Genomic DNA, 23,568 nt, shown 5'->3' with positions numbered 1-23,568 from the left:
CCCCACTGCTGATCATTAAATGATATTATTGTATAAACAACCAAGCTTTATAGAATTGGCAGGTGAACTTTTCTTTATCTTTGGATTACTTAGGAGATTCTTAATTACTGTCTGAAGATTTTTTTACAGTCACATATTTTGTTTTAATGGTAAAACAGAATTATTGTTCAGTTCAATGAGCAGGTAGCTGTGAGATCCATAATAATGAGGTATATTTGTATTAAAGATGACTAAACTTGAACAGTAGCTGTGTGAGTTACTTTGTTTACTCATGTGTGCTGATGTTGTGAGTAATTTAAAGCTGAAGTAAACTTGTAATGAGTTTAATAGAGTTTCTGAAGTAAGTGTACTTGGAGATATTTATGTGTTTACTAAAGTCCAGCAGCAGGAGGCTGTGTGCAGCATAGAGGAACCCAGACCTCAGCTTTGTCTCCTGGCTTCTGTTGCTGCTGTTACAGTTTCCCCTCATCGTTCCCTTCAACAGTCTCCTCACTGTAACAAATCAAAGTGTTACTGTATAGATTCACGTCTGAATGTTGCCATGTGCTATTAAAACTAAAAGCGATGTTTCATACACCCACGTGGTTCAGTCACATAGTAACTGCTGGTAAATAATGTTTGTGTTGAGCACATCGTACAGGTCAGCTGCTCCACACAGATCTCAGGTTTACATGCTGGAACAGTTTGTGATCATGAAGGATAAACTTCCTCTTTGTTTCATACAGATGTGACATGAACAATAACACGTTCATGAAATCCTTTTAGGAACACAAACACTATTGTAGCTGGAGAATATATTTGAATGTAGGATAATGTAGGGGATCATCAACAACAGTAATAACTAACCACCACCTCACCATTTGGGTTGGTAGCTGCATGTTGATTGATGAAGTCATTTTCTTCTTCCTCCATTTCTACCTTATTAACATCAGATTAAAAGCTGCACAGAGACAGGCACTGGACATGTTTAGCCTAGCTTAGTACAAGGACTGGACATGGGGGAAACGGCTCTCATCACTGGATCGAAACATGAAAACAAATCTGAAGTAAAGTTTTGTTGAAGTGAACTGTGGTGGTGCCCAATGTTCCCTCTAAGCTGCGCGCGTGCACAATTGCGCACTGCTGGCACGTCTCTGCACACAGAAAAATTAAAATGAAAACTTTAACAATTCTGTTCTGCAGTGTCAGTCAGTGACTGGCTGCTCCTGTATGGGATTTATTGCAACAAACTTTGTTGTTTGCAAAACTCAGTAACTTTTTGAAGAAGTAACTATATAATTAATTGCCCAACATTGGTCATTATTTACTGTATTTTGCAAACAGAGTTACAAACTCTCTCCCAGACCACAGACTCAGAATACAAGTCAGAGCTTTATAAAAATAGAAAAAATAAAGTTGTGTTTTCAAAATTGGAGTTCAAGTTATTTTTCCTTCCAATAGTGTTAACATACTACACAGGTCATGAACAAGATTTTTTTTTTAAAATTTTAATTGTAAGTGGGCTAAAACAGTTAATTAAAAGTAGTCTAACATAAATGAAAATGCTGTAATTTGATTACTTTAATAAACCATATAACTTGGATGGATTAGACGCTGGCGTGACCACAGTGCACACGTCTGCTGTCGCTCACAGTGGTCCAAGGGACGCTCAGGGAGTTTGTGTGTTCGCTCAGACACATGAAACATTAGAGGGAACATTGGTGGTGACTGACAGGGAAAAGGGGAATGATAAGACTCACTGTAAATATAATTATGTATGTATTGAAAAAGAAACAACTATAATGTTCCAGCTGAAAAAATGAAATCCGTTTCAGTTTATGAGCTCTGTTTGTTTTCTTTACAGTTCCAACCTTTTATAGTGAAATGAGCTGCTCATCCCTGTTTAGATGACCTGCATAAAACAATACAGAGCACATTGGGCTGAATATGGAAGCATCACAGTACAGCTTCACTAAAGTCTCTGATATGAGATGAGAAATGAAGCAGCCAGAGCTTTTTCATGAGTGGAAATCCACTGTGACTGTGAGCTGCTGCTACAGCCTCCAGATTAGCCAGCAGCTCATCCTGCTCAACATTTTCTCACCAACTTTAATGGAAGTGTGATGTTTTCATCTGGAGTGATGGTCAGGGTGGCCTCCCTCTCCTCTTCCTCTTTCATTTGTAAAGCCACTTCTGCTGCTTTCATTCATTTGGAAGTCCTGTAGCTGAGTTTGGGAGAGACTAACAGCCTCGGCAGCAGAGGGGAGAAAGGCTGTAACACCACCACTTTACTCTGTTCTACCTGTCACATCATTTTATCAGGAAACAAATATGCTCATGTTTTTACTATGTTTGTCTTGAAGATGTAAGAAGATCACATGGTGCTTTTTATTATTGTGTTGGTTTGTTTCCTGTCTCTTGGATGGAGCCCAGCTGTGCGTGGCCCCTGGGCCTGTGGTCAGAGTGTGTGCTGGATAATCCGGCCCAGGATGAGGCCAAACTGACATGGGATGAAATGTCTGTCACATAATTGAGCTTAGTGTAGTTTCATTTCTGCACAATTTAAAAACAACCAAAACTTTGTTCTGTTTTTTCTATGTTATACTGTAGACTTTCTTTGATACTGTGTCCAAAAGGAGCAGCTTTTACTTTGAAGGGGAGCCGTCTCTGTTTCCTCTTCATGTTGGATGATGGAAGCAAATGAGTGTGTGATGTTCTTTCAGTATTGCACTTTGTAGACGCTCCCTGAGCACTGGTCTCACAGCCAGCTGCACATAGAGACCAGTGTTGTTAGTCCAGGTCAGAAGATGACTTGTTGGAATGAAAATGAGCTTGTAGTTTGTCTGCTTTAATCATGTGACTGGAAAAAGGTGTTGGACTTCAAATATGTCCGTTTCTTTCACACTTCACCTTTAAAAGTGAAGCCATGTGGTTCCTGGAAGTTTCCATTTTCTAAACTTCTACATTCTGAACCTTCTTCAGCTCTGAACAGATGATGAAACACTGAATGATTTCAAGCATTTTGTCTAATAAACTTACATCTTTCATTCTTTATACAGATTGAGGAGCTGTGGTTTCTCAAAGATCAGCTGTGATTATCTGGCAGCAGCTCTGAAGTCCAACCCCTCGTATCCCAGAGAGCTGGACCTGAGCAGAAACAACCTGCAGGATTCAGGAGTGGAGCAGCTGTGTGTTCTTCTGGAGAATCCACGATGTCGATTTGAAACTCTGAGGTCAGTCACATGTTTTAGTTGTGCTGAGATGAATATGATGTGAAAGTTGTGCTGACACTGTGGATCAGTAGGCCCACAGACCTCTATACAGGAAGTCTGGTTCAGCTCTGTGTAGAACTTCTGATCCCTGATCCTCTGAGTCTGACTCAGTAGATAATGCAGAGTTCTGAGCTGATGTGGGTGAGCGGACTCAGGCAGCCTGACAGAGTTGATGTCCAGGTCTTCCCTGCTTGTCCTGATACACATAAACATGAGTATCCTTGCAGGTCAGATCTCATCAGTCACAGCTGTTAGTGCAGCTCTCCTCTAGATTGTAGTGCTTGTTAAACTAGGATGATTTTAGGAGCCTGGACCGCAGATCCAAGGGAAGTTATGACTTGGAAAGACTAAACCAACCTATTAGAGGTGTTTGCACTAACATAGATAAATACTCAGATTTACACCTTTAGTGTCTCACAAAGGGTTAAAAAGTGAATGTGCACAGAGAGGTTGGTGGTGAGATGGGCACTTCCAGCACTGTAGATGTGTTCCAGCTCAGTGTTCATGGAAATAATCCGGAGAGCAGGATTCCTTGATGAATGTCACATCTTCTTAAAGTTATAATCCACAGGGAAAACTGTGAAACTGTCCATCTGATATCTACTCAGCCAATCAGGTGTTTGATCTCCAGCCCCACCTTATTATCAGTTTCTCTCTTTTACATCTGAATTATCTTCACTTCACATTTCAGTCAGTTCAAATTTCATTAGCACGTTCACTTTAGCTTAATCCATTTTAATCCAAACACCTTTCTCTCTAAACTCTGTCAGTCACAGTATATCCAGTACAATCCTCTTCTTCACTGAGTCACACATTCAGAGATCAGAGTGTCCTGTGTGCTCTCATTCACTCACACTCACTCTCATATGGCTGAAGTCTGTTTGTACACAGGCTAATCTGGGACTCTCCACCATTTGACCCCAGAAATAAAGAAGCTTCTTGGATGAGAGATGAAACGTCTTCAAGAAACTTAAAGAAGTCCAGATGCCTTTTTTCTAAGCTTTGAGATGACTGCGAACCTTCACAGACACCTCATCAGTGGGACTCTCAGAGCTACCAGCCCTTTGCTACAATCACAAAGCTCTTCATTGAAATCAATGATATCAAAGCTGGAATCCAATGAGTCCAAGTCTTCTGCTGATTCAGCATCACATTCATCTTTGCTCCTTGTTCTGCATCCCCACCATGGACTTCATTCCTTTCCAAGCCAGCCTTGAGTGTCCTTTATTCAGCTCATCCTCTGCTTTACTTTTACACCTGATTTTAGCTGCTTTATCTCTCTTTCAACAAGTTTCTGTGCCTCAGTCTTTTTCTTCTCTCCCTCATAACAAGTGTTAAAATCTCCCAGTTCTTTTAATCTTTGGGCTGAAGGAAGGACAATACTCGGTGTATAAATGCTCAATCAACAATATTTTATTTCCATATAATTCAACACTTAAGAGCATAAGAACCATCATGATGGGGAGAGTTGCCTGCAGAGGGTCACAGCAAGTCTCAAAATGGTGACGGGTTACTCAGCCTTTTATAGTCTCTAGTAGCCCCCACCTAGTCATAAAACCCTAAACATTCACATTCTTTCTCTCTTACGGCGCCTAAGTTATGACCTCGGCTCCCTGTCTTTCTGCTCTCTGTAAAGGTGGGGGTATGGACTGTAGTCTGTTTCTCCCATTTATCAGTACAAGGCCCTCTGCACCCAACATTCTCCCCATGATTCAGCAGTATGCAATGTCAAGAAACAGTGTAACACATTCAACAGTGTTGAGTAATGCAGGTCAATCAAATAGATCTAATGATTTTCACACTCTTTTAAGTCAGAAGTATAATGCAAACTAAAACTACATACTGATCACACACTCTATATTAAGGGGTATAATATGATCTACAGCAGTATCATAATTCAACTACTTTGATTACAGATATAAAGTAACATATGATAACAAAATAATCTCACAATTCCCCCTTTTGATCTCTTAAAAAAGAGATCACTTATAACATACACTCCAGCATTACAAGGTCCAGTTCTTCTTGGTCCTGAGGCCCTCTGTCCCCCTTTAACGGGTCGACCATATGTGGAATGACCTCTGTATTTACGCAGTTCAGATACAAGAAAAATTAGATTTACAACAATAACAGCAGTTACAGATGACACTCCCATCACTCCCCAATTCTCCCACAGCTTTATTTTGGTATTCCAGTTTCCCACCCCCATTTTTGGTGCCACCTTATACCTTTCAAATGTACTCAGACTAGAACCTCTGTCTAAGGAGCTTTTAACCTTTATTTTATTGCTGCAGCTACCAGTATCTTCCAGTTGGGTGATTCTCAGCTTCTTTCTTCGACCTCCGGGGTTAGACCACCCTTTAGTCGTTGCACAGATCAGGGGATTATTCTGCCCCGATTTCAAACAAAGATCTGTGTAATTTTTTTGGGGTCACCGCCGTGTCCCCCTTTTTGCCAAGAGCCTCTCGAAACTCGTTGGTCTGGTGTTCCTAGATTTTGGCCAACCCCTTCATGATTATTGCTGTGTTTATGGGATCCATCTTCTCGAGGAGCCCAAACGCCATGACACTTGACCCCAGTTGCTGTCTCGGCAGTCCCTACATCTGTCTCTGCTGTGAAGGGTCCTCGTATCTCCGTGTCCCCGTCTGGTGTCTGTTCCTTTCTCTGCAAGAGACAGAAAACCAGAACACCTCTCTCCCCAGCCTTGATAATCTAATGTTGTTATCCATTGCTCTTCTAGTGATTCAAATTTGGTTTAGAATATTATGTTCAGGACTCTCTGACCCAGGGACTTATTCTAATCATAATCTATGTGTGTAAGCGTGTTGGCATTTAGCCCTCTGGACTCAAAGTCAATACCTACAATTTATCAGTCCGGACAATCACGCCGAACGAAGCTTACGACCTTCAAAAGACTCAACTCATTATGAGCACATTTGCAATGTGTTTATGAAAGTGGTTATAACCGCTTAGTTTAATCAAGAAATCAAAAACAAAAACAAATTAACCATTTTTTTTTTCTAACACATTATAAGCTTAAGTTTTACCATACCTAAATTATTAAACACAAATAAAGTCATAAAATGTTCATAAAACCATTGTTTGATGTTAAAACTCAACTTCCCCCTTTTTGACACACTCCCATGTGTCAATCCATCGGAGCTAGAAAATTAAAAGAGAAGGTTAGTGACATCATATCTCAGAACTCAAAATTAGCAACCAAAGGGTTAAATCTGCAGTTCCACACTCTCATGTGAAGCTACCGTCTCCTCTTCAGTCTCTCTCTTCTCCTCCTGCTCCTGCAAAAACAAAACAAAACAAAGCAAAGCAAAGCATCCACCCTTCTCTTGCCGGCTGGGTGAATTGTTTGTCAGCATTTACTAATCCTAAAGTTCGTGCAGTCTTTGTGTCAGTATCAAGTCAGTCCATCACAGTCCAGTCACATGCATACATTCACACCCATTCATACCAGATGTTGCTGATAATGGAGTCTCACGCGCGACCTATTCGAGCATCCATCACCAGCAAGATGACGTCATCATTTTAAAAAGAAAACAATTCTTTGTTTTTCAGACTGGATTGACTCGCTGCAATCCTTTTAGACTCAGGACTTCTCATGTGATCAGTGTCCCCTATAAGTGAATTTCTCTCAAGCCAATTACAATCATGGAGAAGCACACTTTGCAACTGTTTTCAGTAAAAATATTTCATAGCGCTTTAAATTTCAATCTTTCAGGCCTGGTTTAAAGAGCTGATTGTTAAATCATGAACTCACAAAGTATCACCACTGGTGGATCACACCTCTCAGATGTTTTTCCTCAGTGCACTGTAACAAAAACAAACACAAACGTAACCAACAAAATACTACTAAAATAACACAAACTAGGGCCCGTTGCAGACATGTCCAAACATAAAACTATCCCTCTCTCGCTTAGAGAAAGAAAACAACCCAAAGCTCACTGATAAAATCAAGCTAGCGCTAAGCAAAACCAAAAAATCAACCAGAAATTCACAGGAAAGTTTTGCTTCCTGCCGGGACAATATTGTGTGGGAATGAGAACCTCAGGTACCATAGCACCTTTGTTCCTCCTTGAATTAAATCTCAATCACAGAAAATGCCGTACTCCGACCTAAAACTTCATCTTTTTCACTCTGTGCCACTGCTCCTCATCAGGCTGTGTGAAGCACAGCAAAGAATTCAGTCAAGGCCTTGAGCCATAAACAGACATCACGCACAGACATTGTTTTCATAACCAAACTGTTTCAGACCTTACCCCTTAAATCTACATAAATATCCTCTGGGTGACATAAAACACATTTTAAGTAATCAACGATAATCAATGGCTCCTCATAAAAATTATGTATTGGGATATTTGTGTGCAGCATTTTGCATATCAGCATAAGCATTTGTTAGCAAAGCATTCTTCATTGCATCAGCGTGTATGTGTGTGTGCGCATCACTCTTCGTTGCACAAGCGTGTGCATGTGTATGTGTATGTGTGTGGATCTGGCCTGAAGCATGCCCTGGGGTCCTGCCCTCCTCCTTTTCAGTCTGTTTGCGACCATTGCTGCTGCTGCTGCTCAAAGTTCTGTCCATCCTGGTTCTGACCCCAATTGGGGCAGTCCTTTCTCCAATGTCCATGCTCACCGTAGGTAGGTGAAACCTACATCTTCTTCTCCTGTATTTTTGTCCATTGTGAGGTGCCTTCTGACCTCAGTTGCTCCTCCTGTCTTGGTCACGTCCTTTTTTTGCTGCCGTGTTGGCCCATCACTGTCCTGCACAGTGTTAATGCAGAGTTATCAAGATCAGCATCCTTTTGCTTGACCTTACTTTTCATTCGGGCTTGGCAGGCGTCTCGTCACAGCTCTGTCAGCTGACGCAGTCTGGGAATTTTCCCCCCGTGTAGTGAAACGGGCCTTGGTTTTAACGCTCTCTGTCTCTGCTGCATGAGATCGCTTTCCTGCAGCACTGGCATTTTCCGGTTGTTGTTGTGGGTCCAGCTATTGCAGCATTTGGTCAGGGTCACGTAGAGGGGAGAGCAGGAGTCCAGGTCAGCCTCGGCTTTCAGGGCCAGCAAAGCAGCCTGTAATTAAACATAAAGAGAAAAAACAAAAAACAAAACAAAACAAAAACAAACTGAAGTGTACGAACAGGAAAATGATGTTGTTTTGGCTGTGTTACAACGAGAGGGGAGAAACACCGGGCCAGGCCCTGTGTCAGCCTTCTCTCCCCCTTTTTTTCTTTTTTTTTCTTTTTTTTTTTTTTTCTCACGATATAATCAACTCATAACCCACCAAGTTGACAGGACAACATGCACATGTTCAAATTGTTAAGATCATGTTTAAACTCACAAAAGAGAAATTTCTTTCCAATCACTTGTTGTTCAATCATCAGAAAACATCTCACAATTTGACTCTTAACCACTAAATTTGTTGTTTCATCACTGGTTGGTCATACCAGTCTCTTTATTTTCTTTTTCTTTGAAGCTAAATTGTTGTCCTGCAACCCAGAGGGTTTCTTTGTTAGTAATGGATAAACTTCATCATTAAAAACAGAAGTATGTTAATTTTTGCTGCTTTAACCTTGCTGGATTCATGAGTGTAAGCTGTTTTTTCATTGCGTGTGTGTGCATTTGTAGGCGGGTCATTTTCTTTCTTTTCTTTTCTTTTTTTTTTTTAACTTTTTAACCCAAACTAGGCGTTACCTTAAAAGGAGCCTTTCTCTCACATTTCTCTGCTTGTGTGTGTTCTTGTTTCACCTTTTGTTGTGATGCTCCGGACGCCTTCCCAACCTCCACAAGTCCGTCGGCCCCACTTTCCACCCAATTTTGTGTACTCTTACAGATTTAGTTTCTCCTCTAATTCTCTCCTCGCTGCTGTCTGTTTCACAGCTGCTGATTCGTGCTGGGTGTGGTTCCCCTTACTATAATTTTGCTTCGGCCGCTGTGCTTGTGGGGGCAGTTGGTCCAGGTCCGTAGCTTCCTGTATTAACACACTAAGAGATTTATTTAATATCATTTTCATCACTGTTAAACAGATAAGCAGGCGACACGCCCACCTTGACAGCGCAAACTGCACGTCAGTCTCCCAACACATTCCTCTCTCTGCTTCTCAATAATTCTCCACTACACACCTCTTACTCTCTCTCTCCTTTTTTTATTATTTTTTATTACACCACAGAGTAATACACCCAATTATGCCCGTCTATCTCTATGTGGCTCCAAATTCCCTCTTTATTCGTAATTTCACGTTATCAGGGGACAGGCACACAACAATTTTAACCACTGAAACGTCACTGAAACGAGGACTCTAACCTCTATTTTAAGAAATGAGGACTCTAACCTCGGTTTTCTTTTTGACTACTATAGAACTCAACCTTAGATGTCAAAGCATTCTCTTGTTCTATTCCAGAATAAATGTGAACCCGTGATTACACGGCCGTTCCAGTGTTACTCTGTTATCGTTTGAGGGCCCTCAGCTCTCAGGTGATAAGCCTGGACCTCCAGACGCCGCTGGTCCGTACGCCGCGTCCAACGTACGGTGGGGGAGCCAACCCCAGGGCAAAATTAATTTCCACAGGTACACTAGGTATCAACCTTTGATCTTAAAGCATTCTCTTCGCACTAATGTCCTCCTATTCACACATCAACCGTCACTGTCACTGTGTTCACGCTTCACACACACAGAGCGCGCCTCACACACAGAACTGCACCCAGAACGCGCCTCACACACAGAACACCCAGAGCGCGCTTCACACACAGAACAGCACCCAGAGCGCGCCTCACACACAGCACCAGCAGTGAGACCCACAGAGAGCGCTTTTCATCAGCGGAAATTTACACAGAAACCTCTGAACTCAACTGTTAGAACTCTTCTGAAGCACAATCGCACCATACACCATGTACCCCTTTTACTGCGCTTATGGCCGCCACAACGGGGCAAAATCGCATCATAAACAGAAGTGATGCTCGTCCCCGAAGCTCAAAACCGACACCATAAACCAGCGTCTACTATACCTTTAATCGGGGTGAAGTAAATATTTTACTTATAATTTTATGACCGCAGCCCTCGAGGCTCAAAACCGACACCATAAACCACCGTCTAACCTCTTTTCAATGTGCTGAAACCAGCAACCCCTCACTACCGCACTTACGGCCGCATCACCGGAACACGGCCGTATCATAAACCAAAACCTACGGACGTGTTTCGCATTTACGCGTTGCCGGCGCTCAACCGCACCGTAAGCCAGTATCTGCTTAACCTTAATTTCATACTAATTTCATGGCCGCATCAACGAGGACTCAACCGACACCATAACCCACTTCAAAACCTCTATTCAATGTACTGGACTTATGGCCGCGTCTCCAAAGATTCTAATGTATTATTGCTACAGAAGCCAGTCTTAGACAAAGTTAAATGTGGAAGGTAAAGTGGGCTGCAACTAGCTCAACGTAGTATATTATTAGTTTCTTGGTAGAAGCAGTTTATTTAACACACTGGAATTCGGCCTCAACTTTTGTTGTTAGTATCTCGTGCCAAAAACCAGACACCGACAAATTTAATGTGAAAATACGTGTAACTCAGCGAACAGATTAATTTGGAAAGCCCAATATGCACATTTGGTATTTATAATACAACAGGCTGTGCTTACCTTTTTGTTTAGGCCGGCCCTCTGTTTGCCTCGCCCCACGATCTCACCACAGGCCAAATCTGCCCCTCCTCAGCACACCAAAGATCCGGGTCACCAGGCACCAAGTTGTTAAAATCTCCCAGTTCTTTTAATCTTTGGGCTGAAGGAAGGACAATACTCGGTGTATAAATGCTCAATCAACAATATTTTATTTCCATATAATTCAACACTTAAGAGCATAAGAACCATCATGATGGGGAGACCTGCCTGCAGAGGGTCACAGCAAGTCTCAAAATGGTGACGGGTTACTCAGCCTTTTATAGTCTCTAGTAGCCCCCACCTAGTCATAAAACCCTAAACATTCACATTCTTTCTCTCACACGGCGCCTAAGTTATGACCTCGGCTCCCTGTCTTTCTGCTCTCTGTAAAGGTGGGGGTATGGAATGTAGTCTGTTTCTCCCATTTATCAGTACAAGGCCTTCTGCACCCAACATTCTCCCCATGATTCAGCAGTATGAAATGTCAAGAAACAGTGTAACACATTCAACAGTGTTGAGTAATGCAGGTCAATCAAATAGATCTAATGATTTTCACACTCTTTTAAGTCAGAAGTATAATGCAAACTAAAACTACATACTGATCACACACTCTATATTAAGGGGTATAATATGATCTACAGCAGTATCATAATTCAACTACTTTGATTACAGATATAAAGTAACATATGATAACAAAATAATCTCACACAAGACAGCTTCTTCTGACTGAGAACATGTTGGAGTGATTTACTAATCCAGGGCTGCTTATTGGGGAAAATAGTTCCTGTTTCCAAAGTAATCCCCATTTTTCCCAGAAAGAAATGTCAGTAGAAATAAATGATCTAAGTGAGAACATGAGCCTTTAAAAAGGCTCTTCTGAGGCTGCTGCCAGTGGTCAAAGCCTCCCACAAAGCTCTGTAAGTAAATCTGTGATCATAGCTTTAGTTTTTAAATGTTTATCCTAGTTAACACAGATCAGGTGGAACAACTCAAATCAAATATCAAAGATATTAAGTGGTCATTGGTACTCAGTTTGTTCAATACTGAATACATTGGAGCACAAATTGTCCACATTTCTGAAATATTTCTGTGTGTAACTGTTACCAATTTAGACCTGGCTGTGGTTGTTATCTAAGTGATAATCATCAATTCTACTAAAACAAATACAAAATAAAGAAATTTGACACATTTTGTTGATATCAAAAGCACACTGAACAGTTCAGTGTTGTTTTACTGCTGTTCTCTCTTCACGTCTTCTCCTCTGATTCTCTCCACATGTTGCTCTGCATCAGTGCTCAGTTTCCTGACAAAAACAAGATTAAATATTGCTAAATTACACGTCAACATAAGTGTTTTATTTTTGTAATTGTTTATCTGTTATTTTTCAGACTGAGTCACAGTGACCTGTCAGAGAGAAGCTGTGAAGCTCTCAGACCTCTAATCTGAGACAGCTGGACCTGAGTAACATCAACCTGAAGGATTCAGGCGTGAAGCTTCTGTCTGAAGGACTGAAGAGTCCACACTGTACACTGGAAACTCTCAGGTGAGATCAAGCATGTTTCTTTCATCAACTGACAGAATTATCAGATTAATAATAAGGCAGTCCTCTAATAAGAGGAGAAGTGGAGGTGTTTTGAAGGGCAGCATACTCTTATGTTAACAAGACAGGAAGTAGTTCCTGGGAACTGCTTCCTTTGTTATTGTCTGAGTAGAAACATGATGGTAAAACAGTGATGAGTTTGCAGAGGTGAATCCACACAACACAACAATGCTGCTGCGTGCTGAAAGCAGACTTCTCACAGATTCTGAGACTGCAGGTTTCATCACTGTCCAACCAAAATTCACTGAACCAGCAGTAAATGAACGTCCAAAACTACGCTTCATGTTTAAAAAACAGATGATCAGGGGGATTTGTGTTTACATCTTTGTTGTGTAATCTGTTCACCTGCTGTTTCAGCTGTTTGGTGGTTGTTGAGATGGTTTTGTGACCTTTCAGCTGAGATTCTGACATTTCTGTAGATACCACACATGTCTAATTACTTTGTATCGCATGAATGGCCATAACGAGGTTTTTAACAGTAAGAAAAGTTGTAAAACTTAAGAAAATATAGTTAAAAGTCCAAAACCTTCTACGTCTGGTGGCTTGTGGTAAGGAGCAGATCAAACGAGTAAAGAATTACGTTATAATTATAAATGGCTTCAACAGCACATTCAGGTCTGTGAGACTCATTCAGACACTGAGCCGTGGCTCTGTGCTACAGGCACATATTTCTGCATCTCTGCCATTCAGACACACTTTATATATAGTTTATTTTATGTAGTATTCAATGCTGAACTGTACATTTAGTCTTTTTAAAGGCAGCAATTTGTATTCAGTGTTTTCATAAAAGCCTTATTTTTATCCATTTACTGCTATTAGGAAGAACACGTGAGGTTTAAGACCTGGACCAGTTTGAAACCTTTTGTCCTCCACAATGAAAATGGGTGGAAATAAAAATGGGTCTCACTTTAGCCAGCTCCTAATTTTATCAGTCCTACTCTCAGCGTCTCCTGTATATCTCCTATATAAATGTTGCACTCAGCTTTGTGGTCTCCAGTATCACTGACATGCAGCCAGATGCTGCTCGTTTTGCCTTTTCACTCTTTCCTGACACGCTTGCATTTCAGTACAGCTCCCATTTCTCTGTGTACCTGGTCTCTACCACTACCCTGCTGTCTATGGGACATGTCTTCTTTCACATAATGGTATGATCCCAGTCTGTCTCTTAGAGTGTTTGGCCACATGGTTTGCTCATCAGAATAACATCTCAGCCGTGCTCACATTGATTATCAGCAAGCCTGAAAATTCATCATTATTTGACACATGAAATTATCTCAAGGGCTGGATTTGGCCCACGGGCCATATGTTTGACACCCCTGGTTTACACAGTTTGGTATTCAATGTACGAGTTAGCTCTCAGCTAACTAGCAGACAAGCTAACTGCTGGGACTGCGTCTTTCTAACCAGAGCGTCAGACACTCAGACTGGTTTTCTTTGTGGATGATGATGTGTTCTCACACTGATCCTTCATGCTGATGCTGCCATCCACCCACTGCTCCTGGATTCCTCATCATCATCTCCATCAGCCCTCACAATACTCCACCTTCATCAGCTTCATGTTCAGGAGCCTGGATGGACAGTAATTCTTTCCATGGGTTATGGTGGGACATTGAGAGCTGGAGTCAAACAGCAGTGAGAAATGAAAGACTGTTTCTATTTAGTCTTGTGATGTGCAGCTTTGTTCAGAGCATTAAGGCCCAGCAAAGATTACTGAGGTCACAGAGTCACTGATGAAACCTGTGTGCTCATAGAAACTGAAACCAGATGAACCAGAATAGAAGGACATTAAAATGAAGTGTCAGCTACACAAAGGCAAAGCTGTTCAGTTGTTGGTGTGAGTTATTTAAATGGAGGATGGAGTCAGACTTTAAGCTGCTGGACTCAGTCACTTTCTGATGATAAAGAAACTCTTCTTCTGTACAACATGAGCAGCAACAGAGAACAAGCTTTCACAGGTACAGATGTTGCAGCTGTGGCCAAGTACATGTGCTGCATGTTTGGAGCAGCACTCTAATGGACAGGCCTCTGTACTGATGGTGGGCTCTGCTCTGTATCCACCACACTGTTCTCAGCTGAGTCTTCCTCCTGTTCACACTCTGATGAAGCACCAATAGGGCAACTTTTTCTCTGGTGGCTCGGATGTTGTTGCTTCCACAGGTTTCCCTCCAACAACCCTTTGTTCCTTCAGTAAGTTCAGTAAGATCTGGGTAAACACTTGAGCTCCTTGAATCTGGCTCCAGTGCAGCAGCAGCTTTCACATATACAATGTTGGCATTTTGCTTGCGTGTCTCCAGGTCTGGTCTGAATGTAGACTTGAATTTGACCACGTAGGCGGAGTCATCATCTGAGCTCTCCATCACCTGAGAGAGACGACAAATCACAGAATCACAGAGCATGAAACCAACTTTTCTCCTCCCAGAAGTTCAGTCACAGACCTGCAACAGAAACAAGAATCAAAGATTCAAATGACGCAGAGCATTCATGTCCTTATATACACAAACATGTCCTCTACATATTCATGCTGTATTTACACACACATACAGAGGCTGTTTGTCTCTCACACACAGACAGGACACTGAGAAATACATCATGTTAAATATACCTGCAGGGCTCCAGCTGTGCACGTTGTCCCTGTTAGCTGTGATTGCCATGGCAACCTTGGTGTTGTGCGCGATGCAGGGACGCGTTCAAAGGCAGACGTCTGGCAGCAGCATCATATTTGATGCACTATCTGTACTGAGTGTGCTGACTTTATTTCAAATGTCCCACTGCTGTGCAACATGAATCACATGTTCTGCACGTTTCTCTAACTCCCAGGTAACCATGGTTACCCAGCCACGTCCAGTAGTCTCCAGAGAGACCAACAGCAGGTTCACGTTGTAACGCCGTGGCTTTCGTAGTCTCTCCTTTTTCTACAGCTCATGTGTTCTTCTTGTGATGCTGCGTCTTGAGGCTCATACATGCCGTCATTTGTTGATCCTAAGAACGTTCCTCAGACCGACTTCTTCAACAACACTAATCAGCCTGCAGTTTGTAGCTACTCACTTCACTGTGGCGTTTGTTAGCTTGTCTTTCTTTGGTTTATCTAGACTCCTCCCACCAGCTGAATCTACATAGTCTGCCCAAGCCTCCCACCTCTGTTTGTTTGGGTGGTTTGTTTGCTGCCATCAACAGCGTGTAATGCATTTAAGTGATTCTTCAGACTTGAAGTACTCCGACGATAAAAAACTCAACTTTGCTTCCAGATAACTTTAGTTGTATCAACACTGCCTCCTGGAACAGTTTAAAATGAACATGTCAAAGATCTGTACCTGTCTCCATGTTTCTGTCCCCGCCCCTTTCTTTCTGTCCTGGGTCATGTGAGCGCTGCAGTAGTATTAGGCCCACCCTCAATGCTCTCATTGGCTGAGACGCATGATGACGCCCATTTCAAGCCAGCACTGATCAACATCCCTCCTGTGACCCATGGCTTTATATTCAGAGCCAGTGAGCACTTTCACAATAATCATGATTTTAAAAACTGTGATTAAAATTATTGCTGACGTTAATCAATTAATGAGTTAACGAGATAATAACAGGTTAAGTTGCCCTAATAATTAGACTTTGGTGACAAACTGATGTGATCTCCATGTTTCCTTTGTTGGACTGTGGGCGAGTGTCAGAACTGAATGTACTGAGTAACATGTAGAGTTTAAATATGTGTCAGTTCCAGTTTTAGAGCTCTAAAGTGCAGCTATCATGTTAGGAATAGACAGAAACACTGAGGTCAAATCTTTATTTATCCAGTTCATCTGTAGGCTGAGCTCAGTCCATCCATTTAGTGAAATGATGTTTAAAGGTCTCCTTGTTCTGTGAGCGTGCACAGATCCTGAAGCAGAAAGCCTGGGTTAACAGAGAAATGATCATCACTGTGATGATGCTCATCATCTCTGACTGGGATTTGAGGTTTTGTCAAAGCAGCAAAGAAAGCCTGGCTATGTTGGACTGGGTGTGGAAGCAGCTCCCAGTTTGAGTTCAGGAGACAGACACCCTCTCTACTTTGAAGATCAGCTTCAAACTTTCCTTTTTGATAAAGCTTATAGTTCTATCTATATATAAGTTCTATATATATAGCTCTTAGATCTACAAAGATGGCGGCGCGAGCAGTCGCAGCGGCCCGGCGCTCTCCTCAACTTAGCTGTTTTCTTTTTATTTTGTGTATTTTTGTTTCACTTTTACTCTGATATGCAGGAGCACATATGCAGTACAGTAAAACTGAACTGCTTGCGGTTCTAAACCACAAAAACCTGCACACCTTTGCTGACAATGACTGGGACTCAATTCCCCCTGAGATCCGGAGGGTCACCGACTCTAATTTCACCATACCACCGCTGAAGTGGCGTAGGCGACGGAGGCACAGGAAACAGAAGAGAGGGAAGAGAGCGGGGCTGAAGGCTAGGCTACGTGCTAACCCACACGGACCGGCTATTCTTCCTCTTCCTCACCAACTCACGGTCACTAAATAACAAGATGGATGAGCTACGACTGCGGATCACCTCACGCTGTCTGGATTACTGTGTTATGATCATCACAGAGACTTGGCTGGACTCTTTCACCCCAGATACTGCGATTGAGCTAGCGGGCCACGCTACGTTCAGAGCGGACAGGAACAAAGAGTCCGGTAAGAAACGCGGGGGAGGTCTGCTAGTGTTTGTAAACAATAACTGGTGCACCAACAACACAGTTAAAGTCGTTCACTGCTGCCCAGACATAGAATACATGATGGTTCAGTGCAGACCCTTCTACTTGCCGAGAGAGCTCACAGTGATCACAATAATAGCAGTTTATGTGCCGCCGCAAGCTAATGCTAAGTCAGCCATGGAGCTACTCCAGCGCTCCATTAATAAACAGCTAACAACGCACCCGGACTGCGCTGTGATCGTGGCAGGAGACTTTAACCACGCAAACCTGAAATCTGTCCTGCCTGGATTCTTTAAAAACGTGAGCTTTCCGACGAGGGAAAACAACACACTAGACCAGGTCTACACCAACATCCCAGATGCTTACAAGGCCACCCCTGTGCCTCATCTCGGTCTCTCTGATCATCTCTCTCTGTCCCTGATCCCTGCTTATAAACCTCTAATTCAAAGACAAAAACCATCTGAAAAATCAGTAAGAGTGTGGACCACGGAAGCCACCATGGCCCTACAAGACTGTTTTGATAACACCAATTGGAGTGTATTTGCAGAAGGATCAGACTTGGAGGGCCACACATCTGCCGTACTCTCATACATCAGCTTCTATAGTGAAAGTGTAACAACAACAAAGACTGTTAAAGTGTTCCCGAACCAGAAGCCATGGCTCAACAGTGAGGTGAGAGCCCTACTAAGAGCACGTGACAGCGCCTTCAAATCAGGAGACCAACAAGTCTACAAAGAGGCACACCAATCTCTGGTTAAAGGCATAAAAGAAGCCAAGCGCAAATATAAACAGCGCATCGAGGAACACTTTAACACAAAGAACTTCAGAAACATGTAGCAGGGGATCAAGACACTCACTGGCTACAAAGACAGTCGCACACAAACCAACTCCCCAGACATCACCTTACCTGACACCCTAAACCATTTCTTCGCCCGCTTTGACCAAGAAAACAGGGACACCATCACCCATCCTGCCGTTACAGAGAGGGACGACGCTCCCATCCAGCTGGAGCAGCACCAGGTCAGAGCCACACTGCGCAGAGTCAACGCGAGGAAAGCAGCTGGTCCTGACGGTGTAGCCGGTAGAGTGCTTAAAGCATGTGCAGACCAACTAGCAGAGGTTTTCACCACCATCTTCAACCTCTCACTGCTACAGTCTGTAGTACCATCCTGCCTTAAGTCAGCCACCATCGTTCCAGTGCCCAAGAAGAACACAGTGAGCTGCTTGAATGACTATCGTCCAGTTGCTTTAACACCCATAATTGCCAAATGTTTCGAACAGCTCATCATGTCACACATTAAAGCTGCCATCCCTGCAGACCTCGATCCATACCAGTTTGCATATAGGGCAAACAGGTTGACAGAGGATGCCATAATAACAGCTCTTCACACAGCCCTCACACACCTGGACTGTAGTAACACCTATGTGAGAATGCTGTTTGTGGACTTCAGCTCTGCCTTCAATACAGTTCAACCCCACAAACTGGTTAATAAACTAAGCAACTTAGGACTCAGCAGCTCACTGTGCAGCTGGATACTGGACTTCCTGAGCAACAGACCCCAGAACGTAAGAATGGGAGAGCACACCTCCTCCACCCTCATTCTGAATGTGGGTGTCCCACAGGAGTGTGTCCTCAGTCCCCTCTTATACTCACTTTTCACCCATGACTGTTCACCAATCCGCACCAGTAACACCATTATAAAATTTGCTGATGACACCACTGTCATAGGACTGATCGACAACAACGATGATTCAGCCTACAGAGAGGAGGTTCAGCATCTGAAGCAATGGTGTGACGACAACAACCTGCATCTGAACACAGCCAAGACCAAGGAGATGGTAATCGACTTCAGAAGAACAAAGCGATCCGAGCACTCTACCCTCTACATTGATGGGGAGGAGGTAGGAAGGGTAGAAAGCTTTAAGTTCCTCGGAGTCCACATCTCGGCCGACCTTACCTGGTCCACAAACATCTCCCACCAGGTAGGGAAAGCACAACAAAGGCTGTACTTCCTCAGGAAACTACGTCAGGCCCAATTACCCCAATGACTGCTAGTAAACTTCTACCGCTCCACCATCGAGAGCCTGACTTACTGCTGCACACTGTGGTTCAACTGCTGCACTGCGGAGGACAAGAGGAAACTGCAGCGGGTGGTGAGGGCAGCAGAGCGGGCAATCGGCACTTCACTAACTCCCCTCAGAGACATCTATACTGGCAGACTTCAGCAGAAAGCCAGCATCATCATCAAAGACCCCTCGCACCCTGGACACTCACTTTTTTCCCCTTCCCTCTGGTAAACGCTACAGGTCCATCAGGTCGAAGACAAACAGACTCAACAGAAGTTTTTACCCACAGGCTGTCAAACATGCCCTACCTCCACCCTGATTGGAGGATAACTGCACTGCCAACACTCATGGACATTACACCTTATTTATAAATCATATTTCTGTTTATACTTCAATGCAACCAACACCCTTACCACTTTAAACTGTATTTATTATAACATTATTTAGTATAGTTCCAACAGCACCCCCCCCCCCCCCCCCCCCCCCACTCAATGTGCAATATCATCCCCCCCACACACTCAATGTGCAATATCACTGATCACACTGCACCTCTCAATGCACCTGCTAGTTAGATGGCATGTATGTGTATGTATATAGATGTAAGCGTGTATGTGGAAATATGTGTGTGTGTGTACGGATGCAAATATGTATATATACATATATGTATGTATGTGCGTGTATGTTTGCAGGTGTATGTATAACTTGTACATATCTTTCTTGTGTAAATGTAAATTTGTCTGTTATTGTGTAAATACTTATGCTATTGTGTACTCCACACACATGGAGAGATGCCAAACTGCCTTTCACTGTTCTTGTAACAGTGACAATAAAAAGCTATTCTATTCTATTCTATTCTAGTTCGAGCTGGATCAGGTGACCCTGAACCATCCCTTAGTTATGCTGCTATAGGCTCAGGCTGTTGGTGGACTTCCCATGATGCTCTGCTTTCTTCTCCCCTCTTTTCACTCCTGATGCTTTTATATGTCACTACTGCATGTCCTTAACTTTTGTCTTCTCTCTCCTTAGTTTGTGTTTTGTTCTTGTCTCTCTGAGCTCATCTCTTCTCTTTCCCCTCACCCTGCAACCAGTCATGCTAGATGCTCCTCCTGGAGCCTGTTTTCACTGGGAGGATCTTTGTGTCAAAGGGAGTTCTTCTTCCCACCATCACCAAGTGCTGCTCACAGTGGATTGTCTGATGGTTGGGGCTTTCTCTCTAATATTGGAGGCTGTTACCTTACACTGTTGACCAGCTTCAGATGACTGTTGTTGTCTGTTGGGTATTGTCACTTATAAATAAAGTTACATTGAACGGATGTAAATGGATAGATGTTATTGTGACAAAGAGAAAACGGTTGTTGACAGATACAGTGGCTGCAAAAGTATTCGGCCCCCTTGAACTTTTCCACATTTTGTCACATTACAGCCACAAACATGAATCAATGTTATTGGAATTCCAGGTGAAAGACCAATACAAAGTGGTGCACACGTGAGAAGTGGAACGAAAATCATACATGATTCCAAACATTTTTTACAAATAAATAACTGAAAAGTGGGGTGTGTGTAATTATTCAGCCCCCTGAGTCAATACTTTGTAGAACCACCTTTTGCTGCAGTTACAGCTGCCAGTCTTTTAGGGTATGTCTCTACCAGCTTTGCACATCTACAGACTGAAATCTTTGCCCATTCTTCTTTGCAAAACAGCTCCAGCTCAGTCAGATTAGATGGACAGCGTTTGTGAACAGCAGTTTTCAGATCTTGCCACAGATTCTCGACTGGATATAGACACCAGACAGGTCAGGGATAAAGTTATTGAGAAATTTAAAGCAGGCTTAGGCTACAAAGCCTTGAACATCCCGTTCAAGCGATCATTCAGAAATGGAAGGAGTATGGCACAACTGTAAACCTACCAAGACAAGGCCGTCCACCTAAACTCACAGGCCGAACAAGGAGAGCGCTGATCAGAAATGCAGCCAAGAGGCCCATGGTGACTCTGGACGAGCTGCAGAGATCTACAGCTCAGGTGGGGGAATCTGTCCATAGGACAACTATTAGTCGTGCACTGCACAAAGTTGGCCTTTATGGAAGAGTGGCAAGAAGAAAGCCATTGTTAACAGAAAACCATAAGAAGTCCCGTTTGCAGTTTGCCACAAGCCATGTGGGGGACACAGCAAACATGTGGAAGAAGGTGCTCTGGTCAGATGAGACCAAAATGCAAAACGCTATGTGTGGCAGAAAACTAACACTGCGCATCACTCTGAACACACCATCCCCACTGTCAGATATGGTGGTGGCAGCATCATGCTCTGGGGGTGCTTCTCTTCAGCAGGGACAGGGAAGCTGGTCAGAGTTGATGGGAAGATGGATGGAGCCAAATACAGGGCAATCTTGGAAGAAAACCTCTTGGAGTCTGCAAAAGACTTGAGACTGGGGCGGAGGTTCACCTTCCAGCAGGACAACCACCCTAAACATAAAGCCAGGGCAACAATGGAATGGTTTAAAACAAAACATATCCATGTGTTAGAATGGCCCAGTCAAAGTCCAGATCTAAATCCAATCCAGAATCTGTGGCAAGATCTGAAAACTGCTGTTCACAAACACTGTCCATCTAATCTGACTGAGCTGGAGCTGTTTTGCAAAGAAGAATGGGCAAGGATTTCAGTCTGTAGATGTGCAAAGCTGGTAGAGACATACCCTAAAAGACTGGCAGCTGTAACTGCAGCAAAAGGTGGTTCTACAAAGTATTGACTCAGGGGGCTGAATAATTACGCACACCCCACTTTGCAGTTATTTATTTGTAAAAAATGTTTGGAATCATGTATGATTTTCGTTCCACTTCTCACGTGTACACCACTTTGTATTGGTCTTTCACCTGGAATTCCAATAACATTGATTCATGTTTGTGGCTGTAATGTGACAAAATGTGGAAAAGTTCAAGGGGGCCGAATACTTTTGCAAGCCACTGTAGATTGTTGTTTTGTGTGTCTGCAGTCTGTCAGGCTGTCTGATCACAGAGGAAGGCTGTACTTCTCTGGCCTCAGCTCTGAGCTCCAACCCCTCCCATCTGAGAGAGCTGGACCTGAGCTACAATCATCCAGGAGACTCAGGAATGAAGCTGCTGTCGGCTGGACTGAAGGAACCAGGCTGGAGACTGGACACTCTCAGGTATGAAGAATGTCTGATAGAGGAGGAAGAGCTGGAAACGTTTCCTGTCTTTCACTCACTTCCTGTTTGTTTCCTGCAGATGAGACATGAACAATCACACATGCAGGAATATTTTCAGGGACAGACACACTAGTCTAGCTGGATAGTACGTGGATATTTATGTAGGGGGTCTCCAAGGAGTCTGTTTGCAGGAACATCTAGGTCACAGGTGTACCTGAGATAGATGTCAGTGTACCTAATAAAGTGTCAGCTAACATTTGGAAATGGAAGCTTAAATAATGACAAACTCTACATTCACAGCTGAATTCACAATAAATTTGTTCTCAAGTGCACATTTTTCTGTTATTGTTCTCAAACAACAGAATGAGAATGAAATATTGATTCTAACAGGGCCCATAAACAGCATTAGCTTAGCAGCATTAGCTTATCAGAGTTTCCATCATGGTCACACAAATCCTTAGCAGAGCAAAGTGGCCTACTTAGCAATAGCTGCTCAAGTTGTATAAAGCAAGGGAAAACAGTATTAGCATTAGCTGCTAATGGCAGCTTACTTAGCATAAACTCTTCACATCTTTATAATGCAAGGGAAAGGAGTCACTCATGGAAGCCTATTTAGCATTAATGTCTCACATCATTATAACACAAGAGAAAAGGGTATTAGCGTTAGCTACTAATGCTTATTCACCTCAAATTAGCTTTAGCTGCTAATGGTAGCCTACTTAGCATTAACTCCTCACTAATATAATGCTAATATTGTTATAAGGAAAGAGAAAACGGTATTAGCATTAGCTGCTAATAATTATTCACCTCTAATTAGAATAAGCCGCTAAAAGCAGCCTACTTAGCATTAACTCCTCACATCGTTGTTACCCAACGGAAAAGAGTATTAATTATGTGTGCCTATGCCAAGAGGCACACATATTACTATTCGTCGGATTTATTATTATTATTATGTGTGCCTATGCCAAGAGGCACACATATTACTATTCGTCGGATTTATTATGTGTGCCTATGCCAAGAGGCACACATATTACTATTCCTCGGATTTATTATTCTTCTTCTTATTGTGTGGATGCCCTAAAAGGGCTTCCACACTATTGAGTTCCTGTTTCTCTTTATTCTTTATTGTGTGGATGCCC

At 42.8% G+C, this 23,568-nt stretch overlaps 1 protein-coding gene across 1 annotated transcript; it reads left to right on the top strand.

Moving 5' to 3' along the window:
- The first annotated feature begins 12,429 nt into the window (after positions 1-12,429).
- Positions 12,430-18,669, top strand: LOC112842707 (uncharacterized). Its single transcript, XM_025899926.1, has 2 exons — positions 12,430-12,463; positions 16,751-18,669. The coding sequence occupies exon 2, from the start codon at positions 17,030-17,032 to the stop codon at positions 18,035-18,037; it is 1,008 nt and encodes a 335-aa protein (XP_025755711.1). The 5' UTR covers positions 12,430-12,463; positions 16,751-17,029; the 3' UTR covers positions 18,038-18,669.
- Positions 18,670-23,568: the final 4,899 nt, after the last annotated feature.

This window comes from Oreochromis niloticus, linkage group LG3, assembly GCF_001858045.2.
Source record: "Oreochromis niloticus isolate F11D_XX linkage group LG3, O_niloticus_UMD_NMBU, whole genome shotgun sequence".
Lineage (NCBI taxonomy): Eukaryota > Metazoa > Chordata > Actinopteri > Cichliformes > Cichlidae > Oreochromis > Oreochromis niloticus.
This window is presented reverse-complemented; position numbering and strand designations above follow the sequence as displayed.